The sequence below is a fragment of the Urocampus carinirostris genome, chromosome 2 (genome assembly GCF_059441175.1).
Source record: "Urocampus carinirostris isolate Australia breed hairy pipefish chromosome 2, RoL_Ucar_1.0, whole genome shotgun sequence".
NCBI lineage: Eukaryota > Metazoa > Chordata > Actinopteri > Syngnathiformes > Syngnathidae > Urocampus > Urocampus carinirostris.
This window is the reverse complement of record NC_142350.1, coordinates 9,690,117-9,712,590: the sequence shown is the minus strand read 5'-3', so window position 1 is coordinate 9,712,590 and position 22,474 is coordinate 9,690,117. Positions and strand designations below refer to the sequence as shown.

Genomic DNA, 22,474 nt, shown 5'->3' with positions numbered 1-22,474 from the left:
GAGAAAAAAAACAGAGACCGTAATTGTGAGAACTAAACCGCAAGGTGATAATACAAGTCATGTGGCGCGGGCTCGAATGACTAATCTCACTTTGATTTAAGGTTGTTGTGAAGTATATAAGCAGTAAATATTTTGAAATGCGATCAGTATTACGCAGTTTTTGGTAGTTTTCTCATCTTTTGTTTTCTTTTGATATACTTTTTCTAGTGATACGGTACAAACCTCGTAGGACGTTCTCGCCTTGCGTTTGTGCGTTATCTTGTGAAACAGCGCGAGCTTGTGGTTAATTTTATGAATAAATTTCATTTTTACAACACTTTCAGACAACAAAACGCAACTTTAAGTGCAGTTAAAAAGATAAAAGTACAATAAGGATGAAACTATATTCTTCCCTCCCAACTTGCGGAACATCAAATGCACGCACGGCATAGAATAGAAACAAAGTATTTCAATGTAGTCATTAACCTCAGTATTTATTTTAATATGAATGTCGTCTGCTTTATATTTCGTTGTCGTGATTTATTACTGCACATCGTTGGTCTGTTGTGATTTATCAAAAACAAATTCAGGATACACGATTTACAACGACTTTACATTTTCATCAGACAGCAACTACCAAATAATCACGTTGCTTTATTAAAATACAAGAGCAGCATTTGACAGAAATAGGAAGACACATAAAAGTATTTATTTATAAAATAAACTGAGCGCAACATTGAGATTCAAAAATGCATGTCGGAATATCGTAAAAAGCTAAATTGAAACTTCCTTTACAGCTCCCTACATCTTGGGGTCTTCGCACAAGGTGCAACCCGGTTTCAAATCGGCCTGGCGCTCCATTTGGATGGTGACCGAGTGGAAGTTGTAAGACGAATAACAGGCCTGCGTCATCTCTCGCAGGACCGTCTGAGCGTCCGCCGACTCATCTGTGTAGGGAAAGAAAAAAATACCGTATTTTCTGGACCATGAGGAGCCCCCAAAACCCCTAAATTGGCCAGAAATTTAAACGTGTTCCTTATATACAGGAAAATTTGAAATCCTTTACCTAATTTATTCTTATTCCTTTTGCTTTATTATTGTATTGTTCTCAGCTCAGGGATGCTGCTGGAAATGTGAATTTCCCTTCAGGGATGAATAAAGTATGTATCTATCTATCTATCTATCTATCTAATGATACCTCAAGATTCATAAATGCCACACCAAAAACAGTTGAGATGCAAAAGTATCTTGGAGCACAAAACATGTCCAGAGTTCAAAATCCCCCCCAGTTTCAATTCCACTCAAACTTGCTGTCTCACATATATGCACCTCTGCTTCATCAGTATCAAGTGAAAGATATTTTTCTAAAGCAGATGACATTCTCTGCAAAAAAAGGGTCGCTTGAGTCCTAAAACTTTGGGGAGAAAAAAAAAACGAATAAGCACTGTATTTTACCTCCTTATTTCACTTTTTTACTTGACAAAGTGACACAGAAAAAAAATCACATTCAAAATATACATTTACAAGGCTGGAGTGGGCCCTTTTTCAGCCTGGGAGTTTTCTACCCAAAGCCAGCCCACTAAGCTAAGGAGGAGGAATTTGAATGAATGGAACAGCAGCGAGCATTTATAATGCATTTTTATCGGGAAGAAATTCAGGTTTATGTTGATAAATTAACAGGAAAAACTTTATTCTAATTCAAAAGTTATATATTATATAAAGACTAATGTGGATAAAAAACATTTTTACCTGTGTTTACCATTTTTAATTTGAAATGACAATTGTATTTGCCTTCCCAACAGATTGTTAGGCTTCACACCAAACTCTTATAACGCTTATGAAGTAGCTTCAATACAGACAATTTAAGTGGGCTACTTTAGACATCAAAATCCGTCTAAGCAAAGCACTCGTCTCTGGAACTTTGACGACAATGTCATTGTCTATTGACATAAGAATTTCCTTTTCAGTGTACATGAGCATGAAGACAGTGAGCTTCTTAGCCCAGATTTCACACAAGCAGACAAGCTACGCTTACATGCAATCCTGGTACAGGAAAGGGTCAAAGAGAACCTACCAGTATATGCCAGCCCAATGATATGGTAGGCATCTGTGAGGAGGTTATATTATGAGAGGACCTGCTTTTTCTCCTTTATGCTTTAGTCCCCCAAGTTGCTTTAGTCTTATTTTTTCTCCTGGTTTTTTTTTTCATTGTTGTCTTTTTCAGCTTTAGCTGTCCCCCAAAAGTAATTGCGTGCCTAATGTTACATCATAATTTTTAATATATGGATAAAAAAATTAAAACAATCTGAAGAAGCTTTTGGGAGCTCTTTTTAGTGAGCCGAACCGAAAGAGAGGCTTCCCGAGAAAAAAATACTTTACTACATATATTCTGGCTGATCAATCAACCCACCAATATGGCTCTTTTTGAAATGTGTGAGCAATTGATGGATTTAACCTGTAAATAGGTTATTCTACAGTTGCATACTGTGTTCTATTCTTGCTTAGTGTGTGTGCCATTTTCGCCTAGTTCAATAGTAGTAATATTGTTGATACTATAACATGTTGTTGTAAGTTTAAACAGGTGTTGATACGATAAGATGTTGTGAAAACAGATCTCAAACTGTTTTTTTGTTCACTCCCCCTCCCTTTAGCAGAAGAAACATTATGTAAACTAGCGCGTTCCTAATACAATAAAAAGGCAAGGACGAAATATACTTTTTCAGAGTGTCTAGTAGACTGTAACAGGCAGTCATCTCTCCTTCCAAGTAGGTGATACTCATGGTCTGTGTCTTCTTTAAGTACAGGTTTTTATTACAAGTGTTGGGGTTAACCTAACAGCAATCCTATTCGTAGCAGTAGTTTTAATTCTGTGTGCCTTATAGTACTTTTATATGGCCTTATATATATAAAAAATATTGCAAAAGATTATTTATGGGGGTGCGGCGTGTAATCCAGTGCACCTTACAGAGCATAAAATGCGGGTGATCAAATTTCATTAGGTTATTCATTAGAATCTCTCATTATTACACTATTTTTACTCACGTTTCAAGAATTAAATGTTACAGAATGGAGACAACAGAAAACTCGTCCTGAAAGATATGAATAAACAAAGTCTGATACATCATCATCAAAGCATTTATCGTTTCCGTCACTCTGACTAGAAATGGTGTTCTAATGAAAAAAAAATCAAATGCCTTTTTGTATGTCATCCGTATCACTGGCCACGACCTGGATTTGATTATCATTGCATGCAATGCTATGCCATTATGGTCAGTGATCAGTGGCGCTTTAAGGCACAGGTGAGGCGGGCAAATTTGTTACCATGGCGTGGGGGGTGGCACAAGAACTACCACCTAAAAAAAAGAATAAATGTGCGCTGGTAAGCTGTTTTGTATTATCAAACAAGTCCTGTTTATTTGTATAGCCCTTCTTACAACATTTCACTTGGGCGCTCCTTCGCTGCAGCTTGACGACCCTGCCTGCTGGGAAGGTGTACAGAGGGACTGACAGCCAGGCAGTATGAGACGAGAATAAGTTGCGCAGAGGACACTTCCTCTCTGAATGGGGAGGAGGGGGGTAAGAGGTAGATTCACTGTATTACTATACATATAATAATTAGTTGGCTCCTCCTGTCTTCCAAATAAGGCACATTATTTATAAATTTAAAAATACAGGGCAAATACTGCGCATTTTTCTGAATTGTGTAAAATATAATAAAATATGTGATACAAAATCGATGAAGAGGTCACTCAGGTGAATTGGTTTGGTCTTAACTGCTTGTCGCGAGTGACTGTGGGAATGGGCATCTGTTTACATTCGAGGCAAGTAGAAAATAAAGAGAAGGAAAAGAAAAACTGTCCCAAGCCATCCTCGGCCCACTTTAGAAACAAAAGAAAAGAAGAGGAGAAACCAGCAAAGGATAAAGGTATGCCACTTGTTTTCTTTATATGATTACGGATGGTCGGTATCAATGCTATTGGTAATTTTGTCGGATACATTTATTGGCCTTCTTGCTCTTATGCTCGTTATGCTTATACAATACTAAATCGATTTTCACCCTGCAAACACGCAATCTCCTTTCACCTTTGTATTGTGCTTTTGCTACAAAACTGGTACAAATTATTGTTTTATTATTTTCAGTATTGCACTCACTCTGCCATTCACGGTGGCTCAAGCAGAGAGGAGCCTTTCAAAATTGAAGTTGATAAAGTTGTACCTGCGGTCAAGCATGTCTCAGGAGCGGTTAACTGAACTTGCTGTCATCAAGCAATAATCACAAAGTAGGGGAGCAGATTGCTTATGGCCATATTATAGATCATTTTAAATCAAAGAAAGCCAGAAAGTGGGGGTGTCTCGCCCAGGGACTAATTTAGTGTAGAACCACCACAGTTAAGGATGTTTTTTTGTTTGAACATTAATTGCACGATACAGTAGTATACCGTAAGACCTCATGCAGTAATGCACACGAACATGCGATGGATCAGATGTCATGAAGTCTTTTTATCCGGACCCACTGTTTTACTTACCAATGGCCACATGTGCCGACAGCACAGCCTGGTTGACAGTGAGGGCCCAAATGTGAAGATTGTGAACTGCAGTCACACCCTTTACCGCCAGGAGGGCATCACGAACCTCGCCGTATTTGGTCCCCGCAGGGGTGCCTGAGACCAAATTTGGTTTGAATATTTGAATGGTGAAAGCATGCAGCGACATCAAGCTCACCTTCCATTAAGACGATGAGAATATCTCTCATGATGGTGAATGTGGTGCACAGGACTAAGATGGAGAAGAGAAAGGTGCAGATGGGGTCCGCTATTTTGTACTCTGGCTAAAATATTAAGAATAAGAATCATGTTGGAACAAAATATCAAATCAACTTAAACCCAAATTACTGGTTAAAGGTTATAAACTGAGTGCTGTGTCTTTCAGACTTGATAGTCTTTGATAAAGTTAGCAGCTGCATTTTTTACAACCTAATAAATAAATGGATAAAGAAATCAAATGAAAAGTAAATAAAAAACAGATGTGTACCAACTATTTTATCTTAGGAAAAAAAAATCGGGAATGATGCAGTTGCGTGGTATTGTCACCGGCCTGAAATAGATTACACTGTTTTGGCTGGGACCCATTATTCCAAGTCGACTATTGCTGATGTGGCGCCGAAAGAGCACATTTGTGACATGCATGGCAGCTCTTTTTTTTTCCTTCATTCTTGGTGCCTATGATGAATAGCAACCATGCAGCTGACATCTATTGTCCCTATAATTAGGATTGTCTTTATCAATATTGATAAACCTTGTGAAACATTATACAGTACGTCACAAAAATTAGCAAACCCCTCAAACTGAAGAAACATCCTTTTGACACAATGAAAGGTAGTCGGTGTAAAGCTTACATAGCAGTGTAAATTGATTTCTTTCCCTAAAAAAACTCAAAATATAGCTATTAGTAGCTACTGAATGCAACAAGATTAGACATGGCACTAGAGGTAAGATCTTGGCCCCTGACCTGAACCCAGCCGAATGTCGGGCATAAAATGTCAATCATTGAGTCGGGCTGGGCCGAGAATTTCTCTCGCTGTTTTTCTTTTTTTTTTTTTTTCCCTGTTTTTTTCTTACTTCAGGGCCGCGCATACTTCAGTGCCGAAGTGCACACTTGATTTGTGATACAGAGCCCAAAGTAAACCTGAAGCTGCACCTCGGCACAGCACGTAGTTCTGCCAGAGAAGGCACTTTGGCACCAAACGTGCACTTCAGCGTTGTTCATACTTGGGCACAGAAATACAGAAATGGGATTACTTTGGGACCGGTCCTTAAAAATCAATGTACCGTATTTTCCGCACTATAAGGCGCACCTAAAAGCCTTCGTTTTTTTTCAAAAGCTGACCATGCGCCTTATAATACAGTGCGCCTTATTTATGGATCAATATTAATTCGCAAAGTCTTGCAACTAATGCAGCAGCCGCCGACTAGATTTTTCCCTGAACGCCAGTAGTCCGCGGTGTACGCTGGGATTTATTTACCGGCGTTTCATTGGCTAACCAATGTGTCAATCATCATTTGAATCGATCACTATTGGCTAAAGTTATTCGGAGGTAAAGGGGGCGGATCTTTTTTATCATTTACAGGCTCGCATAGGCTAAGGGGCAAAACAAAGTCTGCAATTGGCCGAAAAAGATGTGTCAATCATCAGTTGAATCGATCACTATTGGCTAAAGTTATTCGGAGGTCAAGGGGCGGATCCTTTTTATCATTTACAGGCTGGCATAGGCTAAAGCGGCTAAACAAAGCCTGCAATTGGCCGAAAAAGGTGAATGTGAATAGCACGTGTGGGTTTCTACGGCATAGAGGAAACATGTTAAACCCTTCTGTATTTGTAAATATTTTATCCTCCTGGATTTACTACACTCATGGATATAAGAGGACCTTGGTTGCACATTATTATTGAACACAACGACTTCGGTGAGCTACTCCGGCTATATATTTTCCCAATATCTTGTTTCAGACTGAACTCAATGTTTCTGTGATAAGCGGTGCAGATAATGGATGGAATGGAGTGTCTATTTTTAAATTAAACTCAATTCCAAGTGTTTGATGTCATATGCACAGTAAATTTGCAAGCGAAAAAGAAAATAGAAACTAAGGAATGGTTGGCATTTCTTGAATCCCAAGACTTTAACCTTCCGAATGATATTTGGAACGATGCATTTGAGTGACATCGTACGGACACCGCATCCGCACGTGTCTACGACACGTATTTGCTTCTTTGCAAGCTTTCGGAATGTTAAGGGGGTAATAAGTTTGACTGAACTATCTGACTGTTTTGTCAACATTCCCATTGTAGCGCCTTATAATCTGGTGCGTCTTATGTATGTCAAATATAGGACCAAAAACTATTTTTTCGGGTTGCACCATATAACCCGGTGCGCCTTATAGTGCGGAAAATACGGTAATCTGTCGGGTTCGGGCTTTTATACCCGCTGACGGGATCGGGTTGGATTTTTTTGGCCCTGACTTACCTGTAATGGCACTCCAGGGTAAAACATGTATAGACTTTAAAGACAAAAAAAGATAAAAGACTATCAGGATGAATAGGGAAAGAAATAATTACAACATAGTGCTTAGAAAAACTAGTAATAATGCGAAAAATAGTGTATTGTAACAATAGTGCAATAAATAACTGCAATAACATTTAACGGCAGCAATTTAAAAAAACAATTCACAAGGTGTATATATTTATTAATTACTTTAAAGTTTCGTGCAATAGTATACATTTTTTACAGTTTTATTTGTCAATAATAAAAAGCTAAATAAACCCCAAATAGTCGCAAGATATGTTTTCAGTTTTTTGCATTCGTTTATGAAATGATGAAATGATCTGCATTTATATAGCGCTTTTCAAGTCAATGACTTCCCAAAGCGCTTTACATTGTGCTTCACATTTCCCAATAGCGGCCGTGATCTGTGCAGCCATGTAAGGCGCTAACCTGCTTATTGGGGGTATTGGGGGTTCAGTGTCTTACCCATGGACACTTCGGCATGTAACACGGACAAGCCGGGATTCGAACTGGGATCCCTTAATCCTAAAACGATCGCTCTACCTCCTGAGCTACTGCCGCCCCGTTTAGGATTGGGAAGCTGTCTCTGAGCCTGTTGGTCTTGTTTTTGAGGGACCTCTAGAGCCTACCAGAGAGGAATGTGTCCAAGAGGTGGTGGCCGGGGTGTGAATGGTCTTTCATAATGTTAATGGCTTTGCTACAGTATCACAAGCCGGCAATGTCTATGACTAATTACTGTGAGCAGGGGCTGACAGCGCACATGTTAAAAATGGCACGAGATAGTTTACGGATTTTTGCATAATACCAACCTTTTGCATAATGCTCTGCATATTTTGGGATGTGTACTTTTAAAGAGCCTCACCTTAAAGAAGATGATCAGGGCACTGATAAGTACGCTAAGACTCTGCAGAAGATCGCCCACAACGTGCACAAAAGCCGCCCGTACGCTGGCGTTGGCCTGCTGCACTCGAACCCCTATAGCAAACATTAACAGAATGAGAACATTGAAAACATGTCTGAATAAACATACACTCACCGTCCCCATTTTGCTCCATAACAGCAAGACTGTCACCGGAATAGGAGTGATTGAAAATCCGGGAGTTCTCTTTGCTTGAATTGTGACTGTGCCCGTGTGATGCCAGGCCTCCGTGGCTGTGCCCGTGGCCAGATTGGTGCAGCGTGAGGGCCATACTGCTCCCCAAAAAATGTGTTAATAATTAAGTGCTTCAAGGTTGTGAAGAAAATTCCCAAGTTGTGCAATTAACTTACATGATGTTAGCCAAAACGGCGCAACCAGAGGTAATGAGCATGACTGTGCCGTCAATGGTGTAATCGTCACTGATGAGACGCTCCACGGCTAAGTAAACCAAAACTCCCGTTACCAGCCAGATGGTGAATACCGACAGCAAGGCACCCAGGATTTCTGCAAGGATGAAGAAATAAATGAAAAAAAGTGGACAGAGTGAGAAAAGGCTCAAAGCAGCTGTAAAAGAATGAAAAACATTATTTGAAATATTGGAACATTCATTTACTGACCCCAAACATTCAGAGAAGGCAAAACCTAGTGGGTTTTAGCCGGGAAGGTTTTGGCTAGCTAGGGCCAAAACAAAAAATAGTTTTAAATCGCAAGAAAGTTCTGAATTTAATATTGTGAGAGGCATGGCGTTAATAAATGTTTGGGAAAGAAATAAAACCATATTGAATAATGTTTTCTCATTTTTGGGATTTTGAGGAGGAAGAAAATACTCAGTTTACAATGTAGCAAATTTGCTAGAGGAAAAACTTATACACTATATTAAAAGGGACAGGATGTAATATTTAGTGCCTCCTAATGGTTGCTGCTACGCTGTGTTCTGTGGCACTAGTTTTATTTTACATTAAACAATACAGTGCCATCTAGTGGTCAAATATTATACAATAGGGCTTTGAGAATAACAAATTTTGTAGCTTAGTTTGCCAAAAACACCTTAATATAAATACAAAAGTATCCTTATAGTAATTTTTTTTTTAATTGCTACTTAAGAAATTGATTGATCGGCAGGTAAAACAACCCTCGAATTTAGATAAAACTCATATTTTACACTTTATAACATCACAAATTTGAAAAAAAATGTTTTTGAAATGGCACATTTTCCCACAAAAAGATACACTATGTAAAGGCCAACGTTTAGAAGAAGAATAGAATTTACTTTTATTGTCATTCTTTGTAACAATGCACACAGAACAAAATGTCGATACACCTGACCCGTACAGTTGAACTGTAGCGAGCCGAATGCAGCCGCAGCCAAACAGGGCGCAGCCATTTTTAGTCATTAGGTGACCAAACCCCCCCAATTCCAACCCTTAACCCAAGCAGGGAGGCAATGAGTACCAATGTTGTAAGTCTTAGGTATGACTCGGCCGAGGCTTGAACCAGCGACCTCCCAGTCTCAGAGCGGGCGCCCTACCATCTAGGCTACTGAGCTGGTAAATTTGAGGATATTTCTCATAATTGTTTTTTCCCTATTAATATTGCTCTTTAAGAAATCACCTTTTTAACTTTAGTTAACAAGAACAAGAAAACGTAAAGTTTTACAAAAAAAAATATACCCACCTTATACAAATGTATACAGGTAATGGGCCTTGTTAGCTGCCATAAAAACAAAAAACTGCTTTGGGATTTTTACAAAAAAACTAGTGCAAATAACCAATTTTGATCTTTTGCAATACGAGCGTGGAAGCTTATTTTTGTTCCTGTATTTTTAAAAGGACAGTGTGTAATATTTAGTGCCTTCTATTGATACAAAATAACTTTCATTCAATAAAAATAAAAAAAACATTATTTTGAATACCAGGCAAAAACAAAATGATTTATCATACAACTGGTTCAAGATGGCTGCGCATGGATACATGCTTGCGGCTCGTAGCTCTCCAGCTAATCTTCTATTTATTGCCGTTCTCTTGTCTTTTTTGCTTTCACTTTTGGACACATGTGTGGCCAAAAACACTTACAGTAGGGACGAACTTATTCGGTTGGGTGAGCGTCTAAATTTCGACTTTTCGGGCACTTTTTATACCGCCCATGATATACCGAGTGAACTTCAAAGAGACCCGGGATCCTTGTGGACAGCTATTCCTCTTAATAAACGACGCCGACGGCGCCGTAAAGAAAGGAAACAGAAGCGTGGTTGCCGTGCAGGTAGATGTGTGAAGCGTGTGAAGTCCAAGCAGCAAGATGGACGCGAGGATGGACGCGAGGATGTAACTAATTCCACCATTCATTCCTCGCCGGACGACCGACGCTTTAAACTCAGCGCTCACGAACGGCCACAACGCCGGGAGCTTTTGAAGATCTCGACAAAGACTACAAAGAGTTCAGCTAAGTCAAATGATTCAGCAAAGCTGAAATTTGGTCTGTTAAATATTAGATCGCTTGCTCCAAAAGCTTTACTTGTTGATAACATTATTCGTGATTATAAACTTAACTGTATGGGTCTTTGTGAAACGTGGTTGCGCCCGGATGAGTACTTAGCGCTAAATTATGCCTCTCCCCCAGACTACGAGAGTAGTCATTTAGCGCGCACGTTGAAAAGGGGTGGTGGTGTTGCGCTAATCTCTGAAAAATCGCTCAAATTTAATCCACGTACCTCTAATAATTACAAAACGTTTGAGGCTCTTGTGATGCGGTCCTCTCTATTGTCAATTGACGTAATAACTATCTATCGTGCACCTGGGCCATACACAACTTTCTTAGACGAATTTGCTGAACTTTTGTCTGAACTAGTAACCTATGCAGACAAAATGATAATTATGGGAGACTTTAACATTCATATGAACTCCCCACACAGTTCACTTACTATTGCGTTTAGTTCTCTAATTGATGCATTTGGTTTTAATCAATTGGTTGATTTGCCAACCCATAAAAATGGGAACACGCTAGACTTGATTCTGACTCGAGGAGTTTTAACCTCAAACATTATGGTGTTACCGTGTACTACCGTTATCTCTGATCATTATCTAGTGACATTTGAGGTGCTAACTAAATGTAGTGTTAAAAAAGCTGAGGGATTTAGCGGACGCAATATAAGCACTGGCACAGTTTCTGAGCTCTTTGAACTCCTTCCTGGAGCAGTTGCGTCCTTTCCTAAATACAATGGCTCGATTGACTCACTCATGAATGAGTTCAATACCACCCTGACTAGTGTGCTGGATTCAATAGCGCCCATAAAACTAAAATCACGTCCTAAAAGACGCACACCTTGGTTTACTGATGAAACTAGAACCCTTAAAAAAGAATGAAGGAAATGGGAGAGAAAATGGCGCGCTACCAAGCTTGAGGTTTTCCATAAAACCTGGTGTGACAGCTTGTTAAAGTATAAAGCGGCCCTTGCCTCTGCAAAATCGGCCTACCTCTCGAAGGTGATTGCATCTCAAAAGAACAACCCCAAAGCCCTTTTTGACACTGTAGCATCCCTTACAAGGCAACAGACTATCGCAGATAGTTCGACACACTCTGCTCAGGACTTAATGGTCTTCTTCACTAAGAAGATTCAATGCATACAGGAAGAAATTGCAAAAGATATTGTTAGTACCACACGTATTAAAGGACTGAAATTTACAAATGCACGACAGGGTGGCTGCCCTGGGAAAATGGCCGGTTTTAGTGAACTGTCACTTGATGATCTCAAACAAGTGGTGAATGCGGCCAAACCGACAACTTGCCAGTTCGACCCGCTCCCAGGTTCACTTATTAAAAGTCTTTTTAGCGTCCTTGGGCCTTCAGTTCTAAATATTATAAATACATCACTCTCCTCAGGTGTAGTTCCAGCAGCTTTTAAGTCCGCCGTTATTAAACCCACACTGAAACGACCCAACCTTGATCCAGAAATCTTAAGTAATTACAGACCTGTGTCAAACCTACCTTTCCTCTCTAAAGTACTCGAAAGAGTAGTGGCACAGCAGCTGAATGCTTTCATATCTGAGAATAACCTTTTTGAATCTATGCAATCAGGATTCAGGGCTAACCACTCTACTGAGACAGCTCTGATCAAGGTAACAAATGATCTCCTAATGTCAATGGATTCTGGCGCATCATCACTTTTGCTGCTGCTGGATCTTAGTGCTGCTTTTGACACAGTGCGCCACAATATCCTACTAGAACGGTTGGAAAAATGGATTGGTCTCTCAGGAACCGTCCTCTCGTGGTTCAGATCCTACCTCTCAGATAGGACGCACTGTGTTAAATATGGTGAAACGACATCTGAGCCCTTTAATGTTACCTGCGGTGTTCCGCAGGGTTCAGTGCTCGGCCCCCTACTTTTCAACATTTACATGCTTCCATTAGGTGATATTATTCGCAAGTACAATATCAGCTTCCACTGCTATGCAGACGACACTCAACTATATCTTCCGTTGGAGGAATCTTCCACACTAAACTGTGGAAATTTGGAGGCCTGTCTCACTGAGATAAAAGAGTGGATGTCACTCAATTTCTTGCGTCTTAACTCTGAAAAGACCGAAATGTTAGTCATTGGTCCTTCTAAATGCCGTGACTTATTCTCAAAAACTGCTGTGAACATTGACAAATGTCACATCACACAGAGTGACTCAGTTAAAAATTTAGGTGTCATATTTGACCCTGATCTATCCTTTGAGATGCATGTAAAGCAAATTACTAGAACTGCCTTCTTCCATCTTCGCAACATTGCTAAAATCCGTTAAATACTGTCTCAGTCTGATGCGGAAACAATAATTCATGCATTTGTTACCTCCCGTCTCGATTACTGTAATGCACTACTCTCCGGTCTCCCGAAGTCCAGAATCAAGTCTCTTCAGCTAGTACAAAATGCCGCAGCGAGGCTTTTAACTAGGACAAAAAAGTACGATCACATAACACCGATTTTGGCTAACCTGCATTGGCTCCCAGTTAGCCAAAGATGTGACTTCAAAGTTCTCTTAGTATTGTACAAAATCATACATGGACTTGCTCCCTCTTATCTTTCAGATCTGATCTGCCACTATGTCCCGGTCCGAAGCCTACGATCTGAGAGTGCTGGTCTTCTGATGACCCCGAGAGCAAAGAAGTCTTCTGCTGGTTCGAGAGCGTTCTCCATCCGGGCACCGGTGCTGTGGAATGCTCTTCCCCCTGAGATCCGATCTGCAACCTCAGTGGAAATGTTTAAATCTAAACTTAAAACTCACAGACAAAATTATTATTATGGGGGACTTTAACATTCATATGAACTCTCCACTCAGTTCACTCACTGTTGCGTTTCAGTCTATAATTGATGCTTTTGGTTTTAATCAACTGGTTGATTTGCCAACCCATAAAGATGGAAACACGCTCGACTTGGTTCTGACTCGAGGAGTTTCAACCTCAAACATGGCGGTGCTATCGTGTACTACAGTTATCTCGGATCATTATTTAGTTACATTTGAGGTGCTAGCTAAATGTAGTACCAAAAAAACTGAAGGATTCACCGGACGCAATATAAGCACAGGCACAGTTTCTGAGCTCTCCGATATTCTTCCAGGAGCAGTTGCGTCCTTTCCTTCCTACATAGGCTCCATCGAACCACTCCTAAATGAATTTAACGCTACCCTGGCCAATGCCCTGGATTTAGTTGCGCCCATCCGGCATAAATTACGACCTAAAAGACGCACACCTTGGTTTAATGATGAAACTAAATCCCTTAAACGAGAATGCAGGAAATCTGAAAGAAAATGGCGCGCTACCAAGCTTGAAGTTTTCCATCAAATCTGGTGTGATAGTTTGTTGAAGTATAAAGCGGCCCTGGCCTCTGCAAAATCAGCCTACCTTTCGAAAGTGATTGCGTCACAAAAGAACAATCCCAAGGCCCTTTTTGACACTGTAGCATCACTTACAAGGCAACAGACTATCCCAGATAGCTCCACCCATTCTGCTCACGACATAATGGTCTTCTTTACTAAGAAGATCCAGAGCATACAGGAAGAAATTGCTAAAGACAATATTAATTCAACACATACTAAAGCACTCAAATCCCTAGATGCACGACATGGTGGCTGTCCAGGGACTTGGTCCCGTTTTAGTGAACTGTCACTCGAAAATCTTAAACAGATGGTGAATACTGCCAAACCGACGACTTGCCAGTTCGACCCACTTCCAGGTTCACTTATTAAAGGTCTCTTTGGCGTTCTTGCACCTTCAGTTCTAAATATTTTAAACATATCACTCGCCTCTGGTGTAGTTCCAGCTGCTTTTAAGTCCGCTGTCATTAAACCCACACTGAAACGACCCAACCTAGATCCAGAAAACTTATGTAATTATAGACCTGTGTCAAACCTACCGTTTCTTTCTAAAATACTTGAAAAAGTAGTGGCACAGCAGCTGAATGATTTCATGTCCGATAACAATCTCTTTGAATCGATGCAATCAGGATTCAGGGCTAACCACTCTACTGAGACAGCTCTGATAAAGGTAACCAATGATCTCCTACGGGCAATGGACTCGGGCGCATCATCACTTTTGCTGCTGCTGGACATTAGTGCTGCATTTGACACAGTGGACCATATTATCTTGCTAGAACGGTTGGAAAAATGGATTGGTCTCTCAGGAAACGTCCTATTATGGTTCAGATCTTACCTCTCAGATAGGACACACTGCGTTAAATATGGCGAATTGACATCTGAGCCATTTAGTGTAACTTGTGGTGTTCCGCAGGGTTCAGTGCTTGGCCCCCTTCTCTTCAGCATTTATATGCTTCCACTAGGTGATATTATTCGCAAGTATAGCATCAGTTTCCATTGTTACGCAGATGACACTCAACTCTATCTCCCGATGGAGGAATCTACCACACTAAACTGTGGAACTTTGGAGGCCTGCCTCACTGAGATAAAAGAGTGGATGTCACTCAATTTCCTGCGTCTTAACCCTGAAAAGACTGAAATGTTAGTAATTGGTCCTTCTAAGTCCCGTGACTTATTCTCTAAAACCGCAGTGAACTTGGACAATTGCCACATCACACAGAGTGACTCACTTAAAAATTTAGGTGTCATTTTCGACCCTGATCTGTCCTTTCAAACACATGTGAAGAAAATTACTAGAACCGCTTTCTTCCATCTCCGTAACATTGCTAAAATTCGTCCTATACTTTCTCAGTCGGATGCGGAAATCATAATTCATGCGTTTGTTACCTCCCGTCTCGACTACTGTAATGCACTACTTTCCGGTCTTCCGATGACCAGACTCAAGAGTCTTCAGCTGGTACAAAATGCTGCAGCGAGGCTTTTAACAAGGACAAAAAAGTATGATCACATCACCCCAATTTTGGCTAACCTGCATTGGCTCCCTGTTAGCCTAAGATGCGATTTTAAGGTTCTCCTACTACTATACAAAATCATACATGGACTTTCCCCCTCGTATCTTTCAGATCTGATCTGCCCTTATGTCCCGGCCCGAAGCCTTCGTTCCGAGAGCGCCGGTCTCCTGGTGATCCCAAGAGCCAAGAAGTGTTCCGCTGGTTCGAGAGCGTTCTCCATCCGGGCACCGGTGTTGTGGAATGCTCTTCCCCCTGATATCCGATCTGCAACCTCGGTGGAAATGTTTAAATCTAGGCTTAAAACTCACTTCTACTCTATAGCATACGAGTAACCTAATCTTCTTATATGTAATAACTTGTGAAGCCCTTAGAGACTAATTGTGATTAAGGGCTATACAAATAAAAATGACTTGACTTGACTTGACTTGACTTCTACTCCATTGCATACGAATAGCCTACTCCTCTTGTCGGTTGAAAATAGTTTGTGTAATATAGTGTAACAATCTGTGAAGCCCTTTGAGACTCTTCGTGATTTAGGGCTATACAAATAAAAATGACTTGACTTGGTTGAGAAATTTGCATTTCTTTTACAAGGTGAAATCCCTATCTAAGGTCGCCGCAATGTTTGTGTTGCAACTTGCTGCTGCGCTGTGATCTGTGGCACTGGTTTTCGTTTGCATTAAACCAGGAATGTTCAAAGTCCGGTGCGAGGGGGCCATTTATGGCCTGTGATCAAAATAAATTTGGACCAAAAAAAAAAAAAAAAAAAAAAAAAAAAAACCTTCTATGTTTCACCGAATGATGGCAGTAGCCCTTTGGTCACCTTACCCTTGGCTTTCCGTGAGAATTTTAGCCCACCCCATTTCCGACATGGCGGCTGTAAACAAAAAAAGGAAAATTGACCGTGAGGGCCGACGCTTCGCGGAAAAGTGGAAATTTGAGTATTTTTACCATAATCCGAAACAACTGTATCCGCCTAATTTGCCAAGAGACTGTGGCTGTTTTCAAATGACATAATATCAAGATGCCAGACGAAACATGGCGACTACAGAAAGCTATTTGGAAACAAACGCTGTGAAAAAGTCAAGCACCTGGAATCTGTTTTAACGGCAAAGCGGGGCTTATCCACGAGACCCTGCGAGTCGAATGAAAATGCTACAAAGGTGAGCTATGAGGTCGCAACGCTAATAACAAAGTACTGCAGACCTTTCACAGAGGGTGAATTCATTAAGGAATGTTTAAAGAATGCCAGGCAGAATAGTTGGCCCTCACACATTTTCAGCTTACCAAATCTGGCCTGCTTTCTGAAAATTTTGGACACCCCTGCATGACAATACTGTGCCATCTAGTGGTCAAATACTACACATTGGGGCTTCAAGCAAATCTTGAAACTTGTGTAGCAAAGGAATGCGGGAACTGGAGTTGTTACCAGCTCGGTGCCAGCCGTAGCTGAGTTTGTGGGTGGCCGGCCTAGAAGACAGCCAAAGGGACAAAAGGCTGATGATGAAACTGGTGAAGTCAACTAATAGGTGAGCAGCGTCTGTCATCACCGCCAAGCTGCCTGCAAAATAGCCGCCTAGGATAAAAAAAAACTTAAAGCGTTAACAACATTAAGAGCATTTAATGATAAATGCGTTCGGAAATCAGACTCACCAAGGATCTCGCCGATCATAAAAATCAGGCAGATGGCAGACACCACATACAACCTCTTTCTTGCAACTTTCCTTTCTTTATCGCGATCTTCCTGTGCATGGCTGTTGTCATGGCAATGTTTGACTACATCACTCGTCTCCTGATTCCTGGCGCTGCTGTCAACATGTGGAAATAAAATTAAAATCTTACGACACACAAAATTTCAGGCTTACTACTTTTGTGTGAGCTAGCTAGAGGTTTCTCCCATTTTACTTCTTGCCATGGACTCATGTCTTTTGAAAGTCACATGACCATAAAAGAAAATTAGGTGAGCTGTTTTTGACCATTACTTTGAAATTTCTGAACATTTTATTGTAATATTCTTAAAGGCTAAATGACAAAAAATAATAATTATGGTAAAATATTCCTTCTGTTATTAATATGTATATATATATATTTATAAAATGTGCAACAAATCAGTAATTTTGTTTATTCTAATACTTGTCTTTTTTTAACATTGCCCCTAGAATAAGTAAAATTAATAAATAGAAATAAATTTGAAATGTTGAAATGAGAAAACAAACTAATAGGGTAGAAAGTATTGGTCGCTCTTGCTATTATATTTATGGTGAAAAAACTATCAAAAGATAAAATACTGTATTGGTTGTTTGTTAGTACAAATATGTATCAAAAGAGCAAAAAAAAAAGACCAATCGAACATTAAGTTCACTTTTAGGAATTCTTAAAGTGAATGTATTTTTAGCAGTTCACTTTAAGGAATTCTAAAAGTGAACTGCTAAAAATACATTGAAAAAAAAAAGAATAATACAGATCAAAATATATTTGAAATCGGAAACATTATCTGGTATGCAGCAAAATAATTTTGGTACTGAATTTATGTTAAGGGGTTAATAAAATATAAATTGTTAGTTTTCGTATGTTATTTGAATGGTTATCAAAAGAGCAAAATTATGTACCATGTCAAAAACATTGTTCATTTTAAGAAATGTTTTTTCTAATTTTACTCCTAACGGCATCATTTATTGATTACATAAATATTATTTTATCACGCGTGTTTGTTTATAAAACATGCACGTACCATTATTCTAATTTAAGAAAATAGTATCACATTTAGGAAAGTCGTAAATTCAGCAATTGTGCAAGAGCATCTCATGACTGGTGCACACAGCACGACCGGTTCACACTTTTCAGTGAATTAAAAAAAAACACATTTGCACACTGCTAATCCTACCAAGCTGTAGTCTCGTGTGAAAAAAAAAAGAATGGATGAAATGATTGACCTAGAACACAAATTTAAGTTTTTCGTTACAACAATAATTTCAATTAAACAGAGTAAACCACCATGAAAATGTAACTATAAAATATAAACTTACCATCCCGGTTTACTGTAAGTACTTTGAACTTCCGAAATGAGACGAAACTTTTCGGAATCTTTCGGCTTAAACATGACGATATGAAGAATACCTCACACTATCACGGCAAGGTAAACCTGCCCAAAAACAGCAACTAAATAAATAAAATAGCCTTATTAAAGATGATTTTAAAAAGCTATGCGTGATTTGAGCTCCTCTTCGTCTGTTTCAGGCTAATTGAACGTCATTACCGTGCAGCCTTGAGTGCAAAACCAGACAAATGATGGTTTCCTTCGGCAACTGCCTTGTGACCTCTTCACCGTGTGCAAAATTAAAACAGTGTCGCTTGCACACAAAAAAATCACCTTTTCAAAACATACACGTGTTTAGATTTGTTTTAAATATACAGTATATTATATTTCGCTGCATCTTTTAACAATGAATGCATACTAGACCTCTAAAAATGTGTAGTATTTCTAAAGTGAAAATCCTAAAGTCGAATGGGGGAAAGAAATAAGCACAATGTTCATACTTCGAAGATGACCAATAAAAAGAAAACAAATGTATCTGGTTGTGTTGTTGTCACTGCCTCTAAGTTGGAAACATTGTAATGTCCAGACGATTGTACACAAATAGTGTGTATTCATTGGCGCCAGGCTCTTGCTTTTCGGAAGTTTTTTTTGCAACCACCCCTTCTGCTGACTAGAATTCAATGCCATAATGTATTGCCAATGTTGACAACTGAGGAAGAGACCCAAAATTATGACTGCATACATGAATCCCCTTAAGCAAGTCCTGATTCACACCAGAAAACCGCCTCTGTGCTCCAGAACATCCATCCATCCATCCATTATCTGCACCGCTTATCCTCAGTAGGGTTGCGGGGGCACTAGAGACCATCCCAGCTATCTTCGGGCAGTGGGCAGGGGACATCCTGAACTGGTTGCCAGCCAATCGCAGGGCACACAGGGACAGACAATTCGCTCGCTCACTCCCACCGAGGGACAATTTGAACCGGCCAATTAACCTAAAATGCATGTTTTTGGAATGTGGGAGGGAACCAGAGTGCTCGGAGGAAACCCACGCAAGCACGGGGAGAACATGCAAACTCCACACAGGAGGTTTGATCTCACGACTCAGAACTGTGCCGCACACGCGCTAACCACTGCGCTGCCGTACTGCCCCCGCTTCAGAACATAAACTGTTTTATTACCAAGAAGATAAGAATTCATTATCATAATCATTTTGGAATTATTAATTAATATATATTTTTTTGTAGTAAATGGTTTATAGATAATCTGTGAAAATGTCATGATAATGTGGTCAACTGATGAGAAGAAAATACATATTTATCAGAATACATCTTAAATGTTGTTCTGGATGGGATGTTTTTAACTTCGGTCACTGATCATATTTTGCTTCTCCGTGAGTGTATGTGTATTGAACTCTCTCCTTAACATGGTGTTTATTCGTTTTTGTTTTTTAAACAACTATTTTTCAACATGCTGGTGTTGGGGGCGAAAGATTTTTTATTTTATTTAATTGACTATAAGGGATTTAATATAGAGGGCTCCGAGCTCTGTGCTGAAAATAGTAACACGGCTTCGTTTTTAGCACAGAGCTCGGAGCCCTCTATAATTAAATTAAATTTTTGTTGAATCCAGTGGGGATTTTTCACAGAAGGCTGAAGGTCGCGCCGTTCGAAGTGTTTTGGCTGGGGAATTTTAAAAGCGTGGCGCTGACGAGGGAATTGGGCCTCGTTTTTGGCATTGCTTTGAGCTGATAAGTTCTCTTGTTTTGAGCCCACTGGACGTGGTGTTATGGGTGCAGCGTCTTCCGGGGAGGAGGAGTTCCTGGCCCGCCCAGGAGGAGGTGATGTTGGCACCTGGCCCGCCCAGGGGAGAAGTCACCACGCCGGGGGAGTGGCCGATGCCCCGACGTATCAAAAGGACGGAACCCGGAAGATGGAGGAGCAGAGACAGACAAAGGCCCAATCCCATTCCTCTCACTTGGCCCTGAGAACCCTCCGGTGAGGTCCCTCCATAGGGAAGTCCCCTCAGTGAGTGGAGTGCAAAGTGAAGATTGTCCCCTAAGAAATTGGACGGGACTTGCAAGGCTGAACCGTGATTTTCTGCACAATTATCCTACTCTACGGTTTGGAGTGTGAAGATTTTTTTTTTTGCGGCTCCCTCGGTAGATTCGTGCACTTCGTAAAGTAGCGATTTTGCAATGTTTATGTTTTAAAGCGAAAATGCGATTTTCTATTGCATTTATGCCTGACCAAGATATCTCAATATATTTCGTTGCAAATACATGCGTAGTTGTGGAAAACTACTTACATTTGTGCGGTTCCTTTCCAGCCATGTTTGTTGATATTGAGAATTCGCAAAGCCTTCTGGGTAGTCACTTCGCTCCAAGTGAGGTACCGACCTCCCTCGATCTGAAGTGGTTATGTCATGGGTTGAGGGCACTTCTCCCTCGGTCTTGAGAGTATTGGGACACATCCCATTTTCACGTGAACGCGCAAAACCGAGTGACTAGGGCAAATAGCGAGTGAAAGTGAGAAGAATGGGACGCAGCCAAAATCTTAGACGAAAAGATGGGGGTCTCGACAAAACTAATTGGACTAATTCGATCATAATTCGGCTAAATTCGATGGAATTCACCTGAGAAATAATTTGGGAAAATAAATCTGCCACCGTGTGGAAAAGCCTGTCTCTTGTCAATGTTTCCCTAAATTAAGAAAACGAGCATGCGTTTGTTAGGAGGATTTAGTTTGTGTTTGGTCAAAGGAGTCAGATAACTAATCCGAACAATTTGGTAAACGCTAAATTTATAATATATAGTTTGATTCCTAACAGGGGGATGACAACACACATAGCTAACACACACGCAACAATTAATGATCATTGTTGCCTTCGATTCAAAGCAGCTAAAATGAGGACTAATATCTGTTGATGATAACAAAGTCCTTATATTGGGCGGTAAAGAAGTTGTTAAAAAAACGTGTATAACATACTCTCAACATAATACACCAGAGCTATGCGGCTATGCTGCAAGTGACAGTAGCCGAGAGAAGGAGGAGCTGGCGGAGGGGGAGCGGTGCCAGGAATCAAATGGACGACACCATTTCGAGGCAGTGGGGTATTTCAAAATTTGGTTTGAATCTTTGAATCTGTTTTTTTTGTACAGCCCTTAATAACATAAAGTCTCAAAAGGCTGTTCAGACTATTCATACACCATCCCCTGATCTAAAACCTAAATAAGGGCAAGGAAACTGTCAGGAACCAGGACAGAATCTCGGAACCAATTGCGTTCGTTTTAAAGGAATCTTTATTGGAATGGACGCTGGTGTTTGTCGGTCATCAACAGCGTCGGACGGAATGGCAGTTCTGTGACAGGTAGGCAGAATCAATACAGGTTAGCGGGCAGATCGGTGGCCAGGGCAGGAGAGTAGATCGTCAACGTGGGACGGAAACAGGTCGAAACAGGAGGCAGGCAGGAATCAAGCAGGCGAAGTCTTTGGTACTGGTAATCTGGCGAATCACACAGAGAGACACAAGTACGGTCTGACACTCCCCTCTGGGTGCTGACAGCTGAAGAGGGGAGTGCCAGCCAATCAGAGAGCACGCTCCTGCGCGCCAAACGATTGCCCCAGGTGTCTTCGTTTTGGCAATCATTACAGAAGTGCCCAACCGCCCCCGCGCCCCAAGGGACGGCTCCAGGAGTTCCAAAACAAAAAAAATAATCCAAGGCTCGTCACAGGTAATCCAAGGGTAGGTCACAGGTCATCACAGGCAAACCAAGAAAAAGTCACAGGAAAACACAGGTAATCCATGGGAAAGTCACAGGTAAACACAGGCAAGTCACAAGTAATTCTTAAAAACGTCACCGATAATCCCAAGGTGCGTCACAGGTAGTCCCCAGGCGAGTCACAGATCGTCCTCAGGCATGTAACCGACGATCCCCCGGAAAGGATAAACAATCCACCGGTAGGTACAGAAAAGTTCACAGGTAAAAGCAAAATGCATACAAAACAGTACAGTACCTCTCAGAATTCCTCTGAGTGGACCCATCGTCAGCATCCGAAGGGGCGGCAGAGGGTGGGTCCGAAGGTGGACGGGTTGTAGTACCGGACCCTCGGTGACGACCAC

General features: G+C 40.7%; 1 protein-coding gene across 3 annotated transcripts; it reads right to left on the bottom strand.

The window, feature by feature from the left end:
• Positions 1-613: 613 nt before the first annotated feature.
• slc30a8 (solute carrier family 30 member 8) lies at positions 614-18,649 on the bottom strand. Of its 3 annotated transcripts, none has more exons than XM_088328845.1 (10): positions 18,342-18,649; positions 16,969-17,120; positions 16,745-16,891; positions 8,306-8,459; positions 8,073-8,227; positions 7,899-8,011; positions 4,702-4,807; positions 4,506-4,640; positions 3,414-3,536; positions 3,253-3,332 (listed from the first exon to the last, which is right to left on the bottom strand). In XM_088328845.1, the coding sequence occupies exons 1-10, from the start codon at positions 18,413-18,415 to the stop codon at positions 3,268-3,270; spliced, it is 1,224 nt and encodes a 407-aa protein (XP_088184971.1). In that variant the 5' UTR covers positions 18,416-18,649; the 3' UTR covers positions 3,253-3,267. The 3 variants fall into 3 exon arrangements, with proteins under 3 accessions (XP_088184972.1, XP_088184971.1, XP_088184970.1); XM_088328844.1 differs by having other exon boundaries at positions 16,969-17,123; positions 18,342-18,647; XM_088328846.1 differs by lacking the exons at positions 3,253-3,332; positions 3,414-3,536 and adding an exon at positions 614-926 and having other exon boundaries at positions 16,969-17,123; positions 18,342-18,644.
• Positions 18,650-22,474: the final 3,825 nt, after the last annotated feature.

Coding starts and splice junctions, on each gene's coding strand:
- slc30a8 (XM_088328844.1), bottom strand. CDS start 18,415: ATGTTTAAGCCGAAAGATTCCGAAAAGTTTCGTCTCATTTCGGAAGTT. Junction 8,012..8,072: donor TATGGAGCAAAATGGGGACG/GTGAGTGTATGT, acceptor TGTTTGCTATAG/GGGTTCGAGTGCAGCAGGCC. Junction 3,333..3,413: donor GAGCGCCCAAGTGAAATGTT/GTAAGAAGGGCT, acceptor TCTTTTTTTTAG/GTGGTAGTTCTTGTGCCACC.